At 38.7% G+C, this 15,706-nt stretch overlaps 1 protein-coding gene across 1 annotated transcript in view; it reads right to left on the bottom strand.

The window, feature by feature from the left end:
- The window catches only part of LOC118858281 (maestro heat-like repeat-containing protein family member 1), a 111,408-nt gene that overhangs the window by 61,999 nt on the left and 33,703 nt on the right, over positions 1-15,706 (bottom strand). The window contains exons 8-13 of the mRNA XM_036768773.1: positions 13,876-13,943; positions 9,870-10,008; positions 8,473-8,522; positions 7,211-7,318; positions 2,988-3,104; positions 1,310-1,432 (exon numbers count right to left, since the gene is read on the bottom strand). Coding sequence (XP_036624668.1) covers positions 1,310-1,432; positions 2,988-3,104; positions 7,211-7,318; positions 8,473-8,522; positions 9,870-10,008; positions 13,876-13,943 — 605 coding nt within the window. The remainder of the gene's footprint in view (positions 1-1,309; positions 1,433-2,987; positions 3,105-7,210; positions 7,319-8,472; positions 8,523-9,869; positions 10,009-13,875; positions 13,944-15,706) is intronic.

Below are 15,706 nucleotides of genomic sequence, written 5' to 3'. Positions count from 1 at the left end.
AATTAAGTTTTTTCCTGACACCAAGTTCTCTCCTAAATGTACCTCTTTGCCATTTCTATCTGTTAGTCCTAGTTCTTCCCCCTGAGGTCAAACAGAACAAGAGAAATCTTTCTTCCACATGACTACCCTTCAAATACTTGAAGATGAATATCAACACCTCCCCTGACAAAGACCTGTTTTCCAGGCTACACTTCCCAGTTCCTTCCACTGATTCTTGTATGACCTATTCCTGCCCCCCCCCCCCCCCAGTACAGGGCATTTGAATATATTTAAGCAATGAATGCTCATTGGTATTATAATGATAATAAATAAGCTTAACATGAACTGATGCAAAGTGAAGTGAGCAGAACCAGAACATTGTACACAGTAGCAACAATATTTTATGATGAAAAATTGTGAATGACTTAGCTATTCTCAGCAATACAGTGATCCAAGATAATCTCAAATGACTCATAACTAGGCATGCTATCTGCCTACAGAGAAAGAACTGATCCTAACTAAAACTGAAGCATGCTCTTTCTTTTTCTTTCTTTCTTTTCCTTCTTTTTCTTTCTTTCTTTCTTTCTTTCTTTCTTTCTTTCTTTCTTTCTTTCTTTCTTTTCTTCTTTCTTTCTTTCTTCTTTCTTTCTCTTTCTTTCTTTCTTTTTTCGTTCTTTCTTCTCTTCCTTTCTTTCTCTCTCTCTTTCTCTTTCTTTCATCTTCTTTCCTTTTCTCTCTCTCTTTCTCTCTCTCTCTCTCTCTCTCTCTCTCTCTCTCTCTCTGTCTTCTTGTACAAAATGACTAATATGGAAATGTTTTGGCATGGTTGTACATATATAAACAATATTGATTGTTTACCATCTCAGGGAGGGAGGGAAAGAATTTGGAACTCAAATCAAATCAAATCAAAATTTTTAAAAAAATGTTAAAATAGGTTTTAACATGTAATTGGGGAAAATATTTCTCATATATATGTATATATATGTGTGTGTGTGTGTCTGTGTCTGTGTGTATGTCTGTCTAAAGTTGTCTCCTTCATAAATTTGGAAAGAACTCCCTAGTCTGACTTTTTCTAAATTATCTCCCTTTTTTCCTTGTTAAATGTTTCTTTCTATCCTTAGTGTTTAGCACAGTGCCTGATATATAGTAAGACTTAATAAATGCTTTTTGATGGATTGATTCATTGGTCCTGACCTTCACAAAACAGGGACCACATTTCTGTGGTTGGGATTGAGGGCGAAAGAAATTGACAACGGCTGTACCCATTTCACTCTTACTTAATTAGCTGGTGGAACTCAAGAAATATAAAAAGGAAAAATGAACTAATTACCTCCAGGTAGTACAGCATCTTTCCATAATGCAACTTTTCAATAAGCATTCTCATTCTTTCCAAGTTAGCCAATGCTTCCTGGAGGTGGCCAGAAGCCCAGATCCCTACTCCATGAGCAAATCCCTGAAAAATAAGCTTGTAGCATTATTGGAAAAAGACAGCACACAGAGGTAGCATTGTGGAATATAAATAGCCCTGGAAGGAAAATTGGGCAATCTGGTTCTCTTTCTGAATTCACCAGGAAGTACCTTAGGGAAATCATTTCATCTCTCTGAGGCCCAGTTTTCTTATCTATAAATGGGATCAATGAACTCTTCTAAGATCATTTTCAATTCTAAGACTCCATGATCTTAAGAGCCTTATTAAAACACTGCTGTGACCATGTTAGCCCCAAGCTGAAAAGCCTTCGCATGTCCCACTCAGCCACAAAAGAGCCATAGATTCCTTTTTCAGTATTCACGGCCCTCTAGAATTGAGCCCAATGGACTTTACTAACCCATTTCTCACCACCATCATTACAAATACTGATTTTTAGATAAGCTGGGTTACCACGCCTGGGGATTCCTGATATTTCTGTTCATTATGTTGCCTCCTCAAATGTCTTTTTCTCTTAGCCCCACTTCTACAAGTCCCACCAAATACTGAAGACTCAGATTAAATTTTATCTCTTTAATGAAACATTTCTTAATCTCCCTCCTTTCTATCCCTCTCTCTGTCAGCGACCTGTCTTTCACTTTAATCTAATAGCATTTCCTACTTCTTTTTTTGGACTATCGCTATTGTTGCTCATCTTTCATACTCGAGGACCAATGATGTTATGATGTTGGGGTAAAGGTACAGTATGTTCAACTGTAGCTGATCAGTCCAATATGAGCTCAGAGGGCTCTGCCACAGGTTGGACATGAATAGTCCACTTGAACATTTGGGATGGAGATGTCTCTAGATGTGCATATCTCGTTTCCTTTGTGCTATCACACTCGAATTTGTTAATATTAATAATAATGATGATAAAAGTAACAGTAATAGCTAGCACTTTACGAATATTCTTTCTGATTTCATCCATTAGATTGTGAGCATCATGAAGGCAGGGGCCAAATCTTTTACTTTGTATCTTTCACATTGCTTTGTATGTAGTAATAATAACTTACAGAATGACCTTAGTCCATTCTTTGCAAAGTGAGAGGACTATGGGAGTACAATATTGTATATACTGTTAGGTGCAGTCGATGGGTTGATTAGTTTATTTGAAACTTTTTTTCCTCCTCTTTCTTATTCTTTGCTATAAAGAATGGTTCACTAAAGGGAGGAAAGATGGTGTCTACTTGGAAATGAAGGTGGTGTAAAAAATAACAACATAGAAATACACATGCATAGGGTGCTTTAAGGTTTACGAAAACCCTACTAACAACAACCCTATGAAGGAAGTGTTGCAAGCCTCATTATGCCTATGCTTCAGATCAGGAAACTGAAAAACAGAGTAGCTTAAATGACTCAGAAGTCACAAGGCTAGCAACTGCCAACACTGGAAATTGAAACCAAATCTTCTGACTTGTAAGGTCAAGGCCTTTTTTGCGCTATCACCCTTCCCCCTTTGTGTTCAATAAATATTCACAGAAAAAAAATAAATGAATGGACTAATCAACGAAGTAGATTTTAGGAAGAAACTTCTTGTTTTTACCTCACATTCTTCCTTTTCTTTGCAGTTAATGGATTCAAGGCAAGTCCACAGATGATCCTCACTGCTTTTATAGTTTACTAACTTCTGAGCAATTCCCCAGGACTGGTAGAGAAAACTCTGCAAAGATACAGGACTATATTGATTACTCAGGTTGGATTTGAACCATGTGAAGAAACCAGTAGAGCAGGCTAAAAGAAAATACCGAAGCAGAAGTAGGGGTTGAGTGGAGGTAAAACAAACAGAACAGAGGTGTTCTCTAGTCTCCCTTTTCTTTTCTCCATCCTGCTAACGATGTCTATTCTCTAGAAATTATATTTTTAAAAATTATTTTTGTACTCTAAATTTAGAGTACAAAAATGATTTTTATCTTCCAATAACATTTTTTATGTATGGTACTAGTAAAGGGATAACTAAGTCAAAGGTTGTGAACAATATTTTTGCTTTCGCTTTTTGATGTCCTATTGATTTGTGAATAGGTTATACTGGTTCATAGTTTCACCAGCAATGAAATAGTTTTCTTGGTTCTTTATAACCCAGTAAGTTTAAAATAATGGCAAAGTGGTATGCTGTCTCTGACAATTTCAAGGGGGTAAGCAAGAAGCTTAGACTTGCTTTAATTTGTATTTCTATGATTATTTGGATTTGAAAAAATGTTAAGTGGTTTTGGATAATTTGGGTTTTTTCAGGCTGAATTTGTATTTTTGGAAATTCTACCCATTGCTTTTAGTTCTGCCCTTTGGAGCCAAGTGAGCAAATCTATTCTTTCAAATACTTGAAAACCATTATCATATATTCCATAATCCTCTTTCCCAGGCTAAAATTCTTCTTTTCTTCAGTAGATCTTTATGTTGCATGATTTTCAGGATCCGTACTAAACTGATTGACCTCATTTGGTTGGAGGAGGTAGTTAGACCCAACTAACATAGTCCCAGAATTCCTGTAGCAATGAGCCACTTGGTCTCAAACATATATTCCGGCCATGTTCTGGAGCTAGTGAGCTGGGAGCTGAGTCCTAGATAGGTGCTTTCATTTGGCCATCTGCCTTTGGTATCTAGGGCAGATACCAAAGAAACATAATAGAAATGTCCTTTTAATATATTATCAAAGGCAAAAGTTTTAGCTAAATAAACTAATTTTGAAAGAAGTAAGGGACAAATGACTAAAGAGAAAATTATATTAGAAAATACAGATAAAGGTACATGGAGTGGAAGTGTAAAAGATTTGGTACATAGTTTTTTTTAAAAAAAATTTAGCACATAAATATGAGACTTTAAAAGGAGCAAATAGTTGATGTAGCTATAGAGCTATAAATTGCATTTAAAGGAAACTTGTCTTTTTAAATTGTTAGATAATTTACATTATATATTCCACTCACACAAAGACATATCTTCAAAGGAATGTATTTCTGGTATAACATTTGGCTTTTTAAAAATTTTCTACATTTTAAAATATAATTTTCCATATATCATGGAGCCATTTAAATACATAGCCATTTTTATTTTGGAAACCAAAGGGAAAATATATTCTGATTTATAGAAATTTTTTTACAAACATCTTTTCAGTAATACATCTACTCATGAAGTGATGATGTGCACCTTTATTAAGAAGAGTAGAGAGAGAGGAATTCCAAGCATGGATTGAAGTTTCCTGTTTTGAAGAGATGCAGTAGAAGAAGAAAGAAGTAATGCCATCTTTTAGCCAGCTAGCCATGGTTCCTGTACAGTTTGAAGCTCTTATATGGTACTAGAAGGGCCTTGAGATCATTCCATATGGACTGGGATGTTTGTCTTAGAGAAGAGAAAATTCAGGGGGACGTGATCACTGTGTTCAAGTATTAATTGGGCTCTTGATTGGAAGAGTAATGAGATTTGTTCTCTTTGCTGAATTTGTTGAAAATTGCAAAACAATTACAATTATCCATATGTGGAATGAGTTTCCTCAGAAGAAAGTGGCTTTCTCCTCATTGGAGGTCTTCTAGCAGAGGTTGAATGACCACTTATCAGAGGTGCTATAATTGGGTTCCTTTTTGGACAATGGGTTGGACTAGACGACCCCTGAGATCTCTTCTAACTCTGAAATTCAGTTCTTCTGTGTATGATGGTTGAAAACCATTAGCTGCAATTGATCAAAGCTACTGAGACACTTACTAGCTGTGTGACCTTGGCCAAGTCACTTAACTCTCTTCGTCTCTGTAAAGTGAGCTGGATAAGAAAATGGCAAACCACTCCAGTATCTTTGCCAAGAAAATTCCAAATGGGGTCATAAAGAGTCAGACATGACTGAAACAAGTGAACGATATCACTGAGACTTTGCATTGTTTCCCACAATTACAAATTAGGAACTGGAAAAAGGTAATTTTCTTATGATGGAGAAAAGGGGAATGGGAGGATATTTATTTGAGAAATGAGTACCGAGAATCTTTCTACTCTTTATGCCTTAGTTTTCTTATCTGTAAAATGAAAGGGTTGGACTAGGTAGCCCCTGAAGTGCCTTCCAGCTATAGAACTATGATCCTATAATGACATTATTATCCTGTATTTCCATTTCTGTTCCAATCAAGCGCCTTTATTAAATCTTTTAAAACAATTTGTTTAGTGGATTGAGTTTCATTAGAATACCAGAGAGGAATCCTAGTCAGATGGCCAAGGGAGAGGTAACCTAGTGCTCCGCTTTGACTAGCTATGACCTGGAGGTAATTACTTCAACCCTTTTATGCATTGAAGACTCTGCATTACTTCAACCCTTTTATGGATTGAAGACCCCGAATCACAACAATCTCCTTCCCCACCCCTCACCTGAAGCCCAGAGACTGAAGAAAGCCAGTCCCTTGGAAGTGACAGTTGGAAGGGGAAATGTGGAAAATAGATTCAACTTCAGTGACCCCTCAAACTAGTGTCACCCTACTCCTCGAGGGCTATAGACGACACATATACCACCCCCCTCACAGATAAGTTTTTTTTTTCTGATTGCATATGTTTTCATCATATATGGCCTACATATATGTACACATTTGAGCAACTATACATATATATAGGTACACATATATACATATGTACTTAATGAAACAAAACACAAATTTTGTAATTATAACATTAAAAGTAAGCTGATGAATTTCTCATCAATAGGAGAATATATGAATAGATTAAAAACTAATAATGTGCTACAACATTTAGAAGATACAGACACAAATGTCATGAAAATGAGGGGAAGGTGCAAAATCTATTATGCTTCAGGTCACTCTAAAAAATGGAGGTGTTGTAGTCAGATAAAGCTACAGTAACAAACTGATGGTGAAAGACAACAAACATCTAGTGAAATTACTATGCTTGAAATCACCACAGACAATTTTTAAAAATAACACTATTGAGGCCCTCGAAATATATATTGAAATATATGGTGAAATATTCACCAACCCCATCTCCTCCTTCCCTCCATCAGCTCTCCCACCTACTGAGCTGCCTAGATGCCTCCTCACAAGTATACAGGTCAGCAAAAGAGGGTGTAATTTTCTTCAAGCATTAATGACTACAACACATGACTCACCTAAGGCAAAATTGTGAAGCAGGTGCCATTTGTCTTCAATACTCCAAGCCTACCCTTTCTGTGATTTTCTCCCCTATCCCCTATGCTTCTTGTCTTTTCTCGCACTCTTCCACGCTTTCCTTACTCCAAATGCCAAAGGAAAAAAAAATAATACTGGCAATATTTACTCATGTATGTATAGTGTTATGTCTGACAAATCAAACAACATGTTTTTTTAACCATCTACTTATGATGTGTCAGACACTGTCCTAGGCACTAGGGAAACAAAGAGAGAATTGAAACAGTCCCTGCCCTCAAGGAGTTTGTATTCCATAAGGGGACACAACACACATCCAATTGGCATATGCAAAATATGTACACAGTATACAGAAGGTGATTTGGGGAAGAGGACACTTAACAGTCCAACTTTACAGATGAAGAACCGAATCTCAGAGAGGCTAAATGACTCCCAGGGTAGCACAGTTTTAAGTATCAGTGCAGAGATTTGAGCCCAGGTGCTCTTTCTACAGTATTCCGTTGCTTTATTATTTAAATAATTAATCTCTAATGGTAGAATTTCTGGCATCATTGGGGAGATGTTTGAGGAGTAAGGGATCCTTGTAGCATCTTTGCAATTATGCAACCCAGGGCTTCACCAGCTTGCTATGAGTAAGGCTGACTATGAGTCTATCAGATCTAACCTTTTCATTGGGGGATCCTTGCCTGAGGCGCAGTTGAGCGACGATATCCTCTAAGAAGTGGAAGATCCACTTCTGCTTTGTTACACATTGGAGTGTATAGTCAAGAAGCTATGAAGAGAGAAGTCATTCCGAATTCAGTGCAGGCTCTTGTTTCCACTAGTAATGCACCCCTTCCTAGATCTCTATGAGACAAATAGATGTGAGCTCTCCCCTCCCCCATCACCTAAACTCCAACCAACTTTTCTGCATGGGGGTAAGGACTGAAAAAAAAAGGCATAGAATGAATGACAGATCTTGCTCAGCAAGTCTTCTGACAAGCGATGGAAGCTTTTTCTAAGAGCTCTACAATAGGAGTCAAGGATACCTCTATAAAATATCTGTGGCTCATGGGTTTTGTTCTGTGTCCCCAGACTGGCCAACAATGTTAATAGGCCACTCAAAGTCATTTTTTGGCCCATCAGGCTCAGAGGCCAATTATGATGGAACAGGAATCGTGGAATAATAGAGCTTAACAAGACCTTGAAAAGACAACTAATGCATCCATTTCCCCCTAAACAGAGATATGGTTGCTAAACCTTTATGGACTTTTTTCAGGACTAGCTTTCTCCGTCTGATGCTGTCTGTGCCCTTGCCATATTCTCTCCTCCTGCCTATCCCTGTTATACACACTCTGATATCTGGATCTTCTATTCCTGAAAGTTTCTCTTCTAGAAACTTTCATTTTCCAGATTAATTGGCACTTCCCAGTCTGTGACCTCAGAGGTAGGGGGCCATTTGCATTCACCAGATAAGACCCTTTCCTAGACCCATAAAATACCTGAACTGCTTTACTTCATTAAGATTGAACCAGGGTTCCAGGGAGAGCTAGGAATAATAATGCACTATGCCCAGGGAATGCACCATCTTGGATTTCCTCTTCCTGTTATGCCATAGAGACCATTGGTCCTGAGACTTCTGGTGGCATGCTGCCTTTCTTTGGAGGTGTAAGTCCCAGCTCCAGTGAGAAGGCTTGGTGGGCTACCCTAGTACCCTCCTCTTGTTGAACCTGCCTCCCTGATTCCATGCTATCTTACATGTTTTCAGGTAAGTCACATGTTTTTTTTTCTTCCAAACACACCAAACCAGTAAACCTAATGCTTCCAGCATTTACTAGCCCATCATATTCCATTGTTCCAGCAATAGCCTCTAACCCTAGGTCAAAATATAAAATATTTGACTTGCTATGATTACCACTAGTGGTAGCAAGTCTAACACCAACTTACCAACAGTATCTTCTCCTCCCAGAATTTCTGACAGCAGCCTGTCCCATCACCTTATCAAAGGAAGGAACATGAATATCATCCGTTTATACAATAATTGTCCCCTCTCATTTGCTTCTGGGTTTCCTTGGTTCCCTTTCAAGACTCTCAGCTCAAGTCCCACTTTCTTCAGCACTCTCCCAGTCCCCCTAGCTGCCTTTCCCTTCCCCTTTGAGATTACCTGAAAGGTTCTCAGTCTCTCTCTCTCTCTCTCTCTCTCTCTCTCTCTCTCTCTCTCTCTCTGTCTCTCCCTCTCTTTCCTCTCTTTTCTATTTCCTCTCTCTGTCTCTGTCTCTCCCTCTCTTTTACCCCCTCTCTCTTTCTGCTCTTTCTCGCTTTCCTCTCTCTCTCTCTCTCTGCCTCTCTCTCTGTCTCTCTCCATGTATATGTATATATATATATATATATATATATATACATACATATATATATATATATAGATAGATATACATATCTTTGTGCTTAGTTTTTTACATGTCTTCCCTATCAAAATGTATGTTCCTTGAAGGCAGGGATTCTTTTTGCCTTTCTTTGTATCTCTGTCTAGTGCTTACTGTGTCCTAGGCATTGTGCAAAGTATATACATATACTTTGTAAAATTAATTATTTATAAATATGATCATCATTATTATTTGGGTAATAATTATTACAATGTGTAAACAACTTTGTAAACCTTAAAGTGCCATATAAATTGGATTTATTCAGAGGTACCATGGTATAATGAATAGAGAGCCAGCCTCTTGGATTCAAAAAGTTTTGGTTTCAAGTCTTGACTGACAACTACTGGCTGTGTAGCCCCAGGCAAGTTACCTAACCTCTAAAACTATAAATTGCAGAAAATGTGCCAATTTGCTTTGGTAGATGGAGTTTACTTAAGAGAAGCTTCCTACACTGATGGAATCATTTCCTCCCTCCCTCTCTCCCTCCCTTCCTCCCTCCCTTCCTTCCTCCCTCCCTCTCTCCCTTCCTCCCTTCCTCCTTCCCCCTCCCTCTCTTTCCCCCTAAATCTCTCCCTTCCCCCATCTATATAGATTTGGTTGGCTATAGTCTGTCATGCTATTTTCCTTAGTAAGGAGCTCCTGACTAGGTTGTAGAATCATGGATGAAGAGCTGGAAGAGATCTTAGGGGCCATCTAGCCCAATCTCCCATTTTACAGGTGAGGGAACTGAACACAAAGAAGTGACTTGCCCAGGGTCATCCAGCCAGCAGGTGTCAGAGATAAGACTTAAACTCTCTGACTCCATGTCTGGCTACTTCTCAAGGTAATGGAGGGTGGGTTGGGAGAGAGGCTCAGTCTTTGACTACATGAATGACATAATGCCTTCTAACCATGCAGAGCAGGGTCCTTTTCACACCTTACCTTCCAGGTCGTTGAGCAGGGTCTCAATCTTTAGAACCCACCTCTCCCCCAGCTGAACATTGATTTTGTGGTGGAGAATTGAAAGGATCCGAAGGGCACTTCCCCGAATTTCCCTGCTCACCTTAGAGTAAGAAAGTACCTGGGGAAGAGGGAGGAAGAAACATGACCTCACTGAGAGAACTTCCAGGCTTCTTCCTCATTAGAATGTCCTCCCCTGTGAGAATGTAAGTTCTTTGTGAGTAAGGATTGCTTCATTTATTGTTTTAGTATTCCTAGCACTTAGTATGGTGGTTGTACACAGTAGATGCTTAAGAAACACTTTTTAATTGATTCATCACTGATATTCAATAAAATATTGATTTTTATTTTGCCAAGACCCATGAATTCATCATTATAAGGAACACTCAGGGAGAAAATTCTCTCTACTAATACAGATTTCTATCTGCTTTGCAGATTAGAGTCTGCAGATATGGTAGGTGGGAGAGGAGAGGAATTACTGCTCCCCCTCCTCCTACTCCTCAAACTAAATGATGAAATCATAAATAATGAGAAATTAATGTGCTAATTGAAGTGCTAATTTGTGTCTATTGCCCTGTCATTTGTTTACAAATCTGAAGAAGTTTCCCAGATTGAATTAGAAGGGCAGCTTCCCATTGGTTGGTCTGACCATGCCCATGGTGACTTTTAAAAAGCAAAGCTTGCTTAGCTTAAACCCTAGAGAGAGTTGAGAAATTTGTATCAGGAAGCAGCTTTTTGGAATCTGTCCCCTTTGCCTCAATCAGGGGGCAGTTGGGGGCGGGGAGGGGAAAAGCCATTGGCCAGGGTATCTTACAGTTGAACTACCTGCCCAATAGGTAGAATGCAGCAGAAAGCAGAAAGAAGGAGGAGGCAATGTTAAGGAATGTGATCTTTGGCAATAGAAGAGAGATCCAACCAAGGACCCTGGCAGTCCTCATTCCTGGACTATTACAATGATTACAACCTTGTTGGTCTTTCTGTCTCAAGTATTTCTTGATTCTTCATTCTTGTCCATCTTGTCCATCATCCACTCAAAGTGCAGGCTTGATGCTAGTGATATATTACGAAGGCAGAATTCATGACTTCAAAGAAAATCATATATATGCCTGAATGGTTCAGAACCACAGGATATAAGGAATTCTTTAAGTAGAAGGCAGAAGAATTAAAGCATTTATTCAACCTCCAAAGTAGCAGACCCACGAACCAGTGTCCCCAATTCAATATCCTTGCCAAAAGCTTCCAGGCCCAATAAGGCCACCTCACAAGAGTAACCAGGAGATTACAGAAAAACATGATGACATTAAACCAAATCATAGTCGTGCTTCCCCTCTCTGGTAAGAAGATTACCCACTGGCCTCAAGCCCTTGCTCAGCACTCTCTGGTCCACATGTGGGTCAGCCCTGCTACCAGCAGCACCTGCTGCTTCAGCTCCTTCTGCTCCGGCTTCGGCTTTGGCTATCGCTGCCGATGCCACCTTTGCTGCCGCTGTTGCTGCCACTGGCTCCAACACTTCTCAGTCTCCAAGCTGTGTTCTCTCCTTTTACACAGTTTCAGACATCATCAAGCCTCGTCTGAGTGACCAGAACTTAAGCTCCTGTGATTGACCCTGGGAGCTTCATGCCCACATCGGCTTAGCACCTAGTAATTAGGGGCTTGGGGCAAACTTAGGAGCAAAGATCTAATCAGACCTTCTTTAGTTGGCCCCATTCCCTTAGTCAGCCCCACCTGGGGCCCCACCTTAAGCCTATCCAAATGGGTGGGAAAGAGCTTCTCATGTACTGATTGCCTCCACCCCCAACTCAGTAAACTTTAGTGTATCCCCATTATCTTCAGGATCAAATGTATAATGTATAATACTCTGTTATTTGTCCTTCATTGTTGAAGAGGACCAGTGATAATCATGGGTGATGTCTTGACTTGCTCATGAATTAGATTTAAGTAAGGCAGAGCTGCAGAAAGTCATCAGCCTCACTCTTTCTTCCAGAGGCATCAAAATCCAGTGGCAAGATAAAAGTCAAGATGACTCATGATGGCCTGGGATGCAGTAGGTGACCTTGGCATCTCTGATGTCTGACCAAGCTGTAAGCACTCCATAGCTCCTGCTTCAGATACCTTCATTAGCCATTGGAACAAATTGTTCTCATCTACCCATTCTGCTGAGAGAGGTCTTTACATGCTTGGGGTAGACATCTCCTAACTTACTGATAGGTTTGAAGCCTGTCAGTTACCCTCAATCTGGCTTAGCCCATCTGCCAAGATGGTATGGCCACTGAGTGAGCTACAGCTTCTTGGAGCCACAGGTGAGAGTTGGGTGACAGGTGAACACCAAAGATGATGAGCAGCCCTGAAAAGGGATCGGCAAGCCCTAGCACCAGAGGTGCTAGTCCTCCATGCACATCCCATATACCCCATAATCCTCTATTTGGCTTTGGAAGCTCTTCGTAACTTGTTCCCATTCTACCTTTCTATGTGTTACATCTTACTCTCCTCAACATACCATAGTGATTTAATAGCCTCCTAGCTATTCCTCTTACACAAGACTTTTCTATCTCCTAACTTTGCATTTTCCCTGGCTGGCCACCATACCTTGATGGCTTGATTGCTCTCTCTCTCTCTCTCTCCTGATTTCCTTCAAGTCTCAGCTAAAACTAAACTCTCCCTTCTTTCTCTTTGTGTCTCTCTACCCTGCCCCCAAGGTATCCATCCAGTCCTACACGCTGTCGTTGGACTGATTTTATTAAATCAGAGCTTTTACCACATCACTCTCTTTCTTGGAAAACTTCTTTGGTTCCCTAGTACTCCTGAGGTAAGCATTCAAGGCCCTAAACAATCTAGATGAATTGAATTTTCCTTCCCAATAATATCTCCCATTATTTTCCTAGAAAGGATCTGCCTGAGACAAATTATTCTCACCGTCCCCTGGTTGGTTTGTTGTCCTTCATTCTCCAAAATGAAATCACTATGCTGGGGTCAAGATACAATGTGTCCAACTATAGCTGATCCTCTCCCCTTTTTCTTCCTTCCTTCCTTCCTCCCTTCCTTCTTTCCTCTCTCTCCTCCTCCTCCTCCCCCTCCCCCTCTCCCTCCCCTTTCCCTTCCCCCTCCTCCTCCTCCTTTCCCCCCTTCTCTTCACAAAGTATATTCTTATAGCTTAGCCTTAGAGGAATCTTAGGTTTTAGAGGATCATAGGTCAAAGCAGGGGTTCTTATCCTGGGGTGTGTAAACTTGTTTTCTTTAATATTTTGATAACCATATTGCAACATACTTGGGTTTCCTTGCAAAATCCAATGTATTTTCTTTTATGAATTTAAAAGCATTATTCTGAGAAGGGTGCATATACTTCACCAGACTGCCAAAGGTGACCATGACACAAAATAATGTTAAGAATTCCTGGTCTAGAGCTAGAATGGACCTCAGGGATGATTGATTTTAACTCTTCTATTTTATAGATAAAGAAATTAGGGCCCAGGAAGGTTAAGGGACTTGCCCTTAGGTAGAAAGAATCAGAAATGGGATTTGAACCCAAGACCACTGGGCCAATATTCTTTCTATTCCACCACACTGCCTCCTGTTTAACACTACTGATTAAATAGTAGTAGTAAATGGCCAGTAGTAGTAAAAATTATATGGCAAGCTGTTTATAGAACCAGTTCTCTGACTTTAAGTACTCTTGATCAGTGAATTGGTGATCATGTGTGACATAGGTCTTAATCAGTCTCTAAATATAATTACTTTGAATCCAGAGAAGAGGCCCAAATTTGACTAGTTTGACTTGTTTTAGTTCTATACATAGAAGGGAAGGATGGTATCAGCTTTTGCATCAAGTTTACCTTGGGAAGAATCATCTTGGAAAAGTTTATAGAATGATTAACTACCAATTTTTAACCAAAACTAACTTTGGGTCACGCTGCACCTGTATCAGATTCCTTTGTACCAATTCTTTACATTTTAGATATAAAAAAAAATCCAGGGCACTTGGCTTACCCACCATTAGTTGCAAGAGAAGGAACTGAGGTGTTGGTGTTCTTCTGTTTCCTGTAGGCATGATAATTGTTCCTGCAATTGAGAAGAAGAAAACATTACATGATTCTCCAGCTTTGCACTGGAAAAAAAAAGTAAGCGGGAATAGTTGAAAGAAAATAAGATCATACAGTTTTGTTTGTGTTGTGCCTGTGAATTCTTTGGTGTGAGCAACTCCTGGTGTGGAAATTCCCTTTACTAATTTAGAGGGAGAACTTACCTGTAATGCATTGACTGAAGGCACTGAGTAGTTAAGTGACTTCCTCATGATTACATAATTAGGATCTATCAGAGGGCAAGACTTCAACCCAGGTGCTCCTGGCTCTAGCATTTTCTATCCACTGTGCCAGATGCCCCCTCTAACCCAAGTATATTTGGAGACTGAGCCTATGACTTCATTAGTATAGGGAACTTATAGTGAGGAAATCTGCTTTAACATTGAAGATCACCAACTGCCCTGCAACAGTCTTTTGTAAAATTCAATTTTATTTTCAACACCAAATTCTCTCCCTCTTCCTCATGACCCCCATCCATTGAAAAAGTAAGAAGAATAAAACCCACTACAAATATGTGTAGTCATGCAAAATAAAGTTCTGTATTAGCCATGCTTAAAAAAAAAAGCAAGGAAAGAAAATAGAAAGTAATAGACTTCAATGTGCTCTCTTGAGCCCTTCAGTTCTCTTTTTCATAGGATGTTTCATCATGAGTCCCTTGAAACTGTGGATGAATATTGCAGGATTTTTTGTGTGGACTCATTTTATATCCTGTAACTTAGGTGAAGTTGTAAATTTTTCATTTTTTTAAAATAACTCTTTAAGGTTCTCTAAGCAAAACATCATAGGATCTAGAAAGAGTAATCATTTTGTTTCCTCATTGCTTATGCATATGCTTATTCCTTTAACGATTTTTTCTTGTCTTATTGTGCTAGCTAGAATAATAATGTTTTTATTTCAATTCTGTTAATCTCTCCTTTGATTTTCAGGATTTCTAGTTTGGTGTTTAATTGGAGGTTTTTAATTTGTTGGTTTTCATTTTCTTTGTAATATTCCCAATTTATTGATCTATTCTTTTTCTTTTTTATAGATTTAAGCATTTAGAGATATAAAATTTCCCCTTAGTACTGCTTTGACTGTATTCTACAAATTTTGATGTGTTGTATCATTATTGTCATTATCTTTAGCTAAATTATTATTTTTTTCTGATTTGTTCTTTGGCACACTCATTCTTAAGATTAAGTTATTCAGTTTCCAATTAATTTTTAATTTATGCTTCAAAGGCCTCTCATTGAATGCAATTTTGGTCAGAAAAAGATGCATTTTACTATTTCTGTTTTTCAGCATTTGTTTATGAGGAATTTTTTTTTTGCCCTAATGCATGATCAATTTTTGTAAAGGTACCATGCACAGCTAAGAAATAAATATTCTCCTTTCTATTCCCATTCAATACTTTTCAGAAGTCAATCATATCTAACTATTCTAGAATTTTATTCATCTCTTTATTTCTTATTTATTTTATGGATTAATTTTTCTAGATCTGAGAAGGGTAATTATTATAGTTCTATTTCATCCTGTAACTTATCTAACTTTTCCTTTAACAATTTAGATGCTATGCCATTTAGTGCATATATGTTCAGCACTGATATTAATTTACTATCTATAGTACTTTTCAGTAAAAATGTAGTTTCCATATTTTTCTCTTTTATTAGTTCTAGTTTTGTTTTGTTTTGTCTGTGATCATGATTGCCACCCCTGTTTTTCTTTTAACTTCACCTGAAGTATTATTTTAACTCTACGTGTATC

Source organism: Trichosurus vulpecula, chromosome 7 (genome assembly GCF_011100635.1).
Source record: "Trichosurus vulpecula isolate mTriVul1 chromosome 7, mTriVul1.pri, whole genome shotgun sequence".
NCBI classification, from domain to species: domain Eukaryota; kingdom Metazoa; phylum Chordata; class Mammalia; order Diprotodontia; family Phalangeridae; genus Trichosurus; species Trichosurus vulpecula.
The sequence above is the reverse complement of the archived record's forward strand: the minus strand, read 5'-3'. Positions and strand labels throughout refer to the sequence as shown.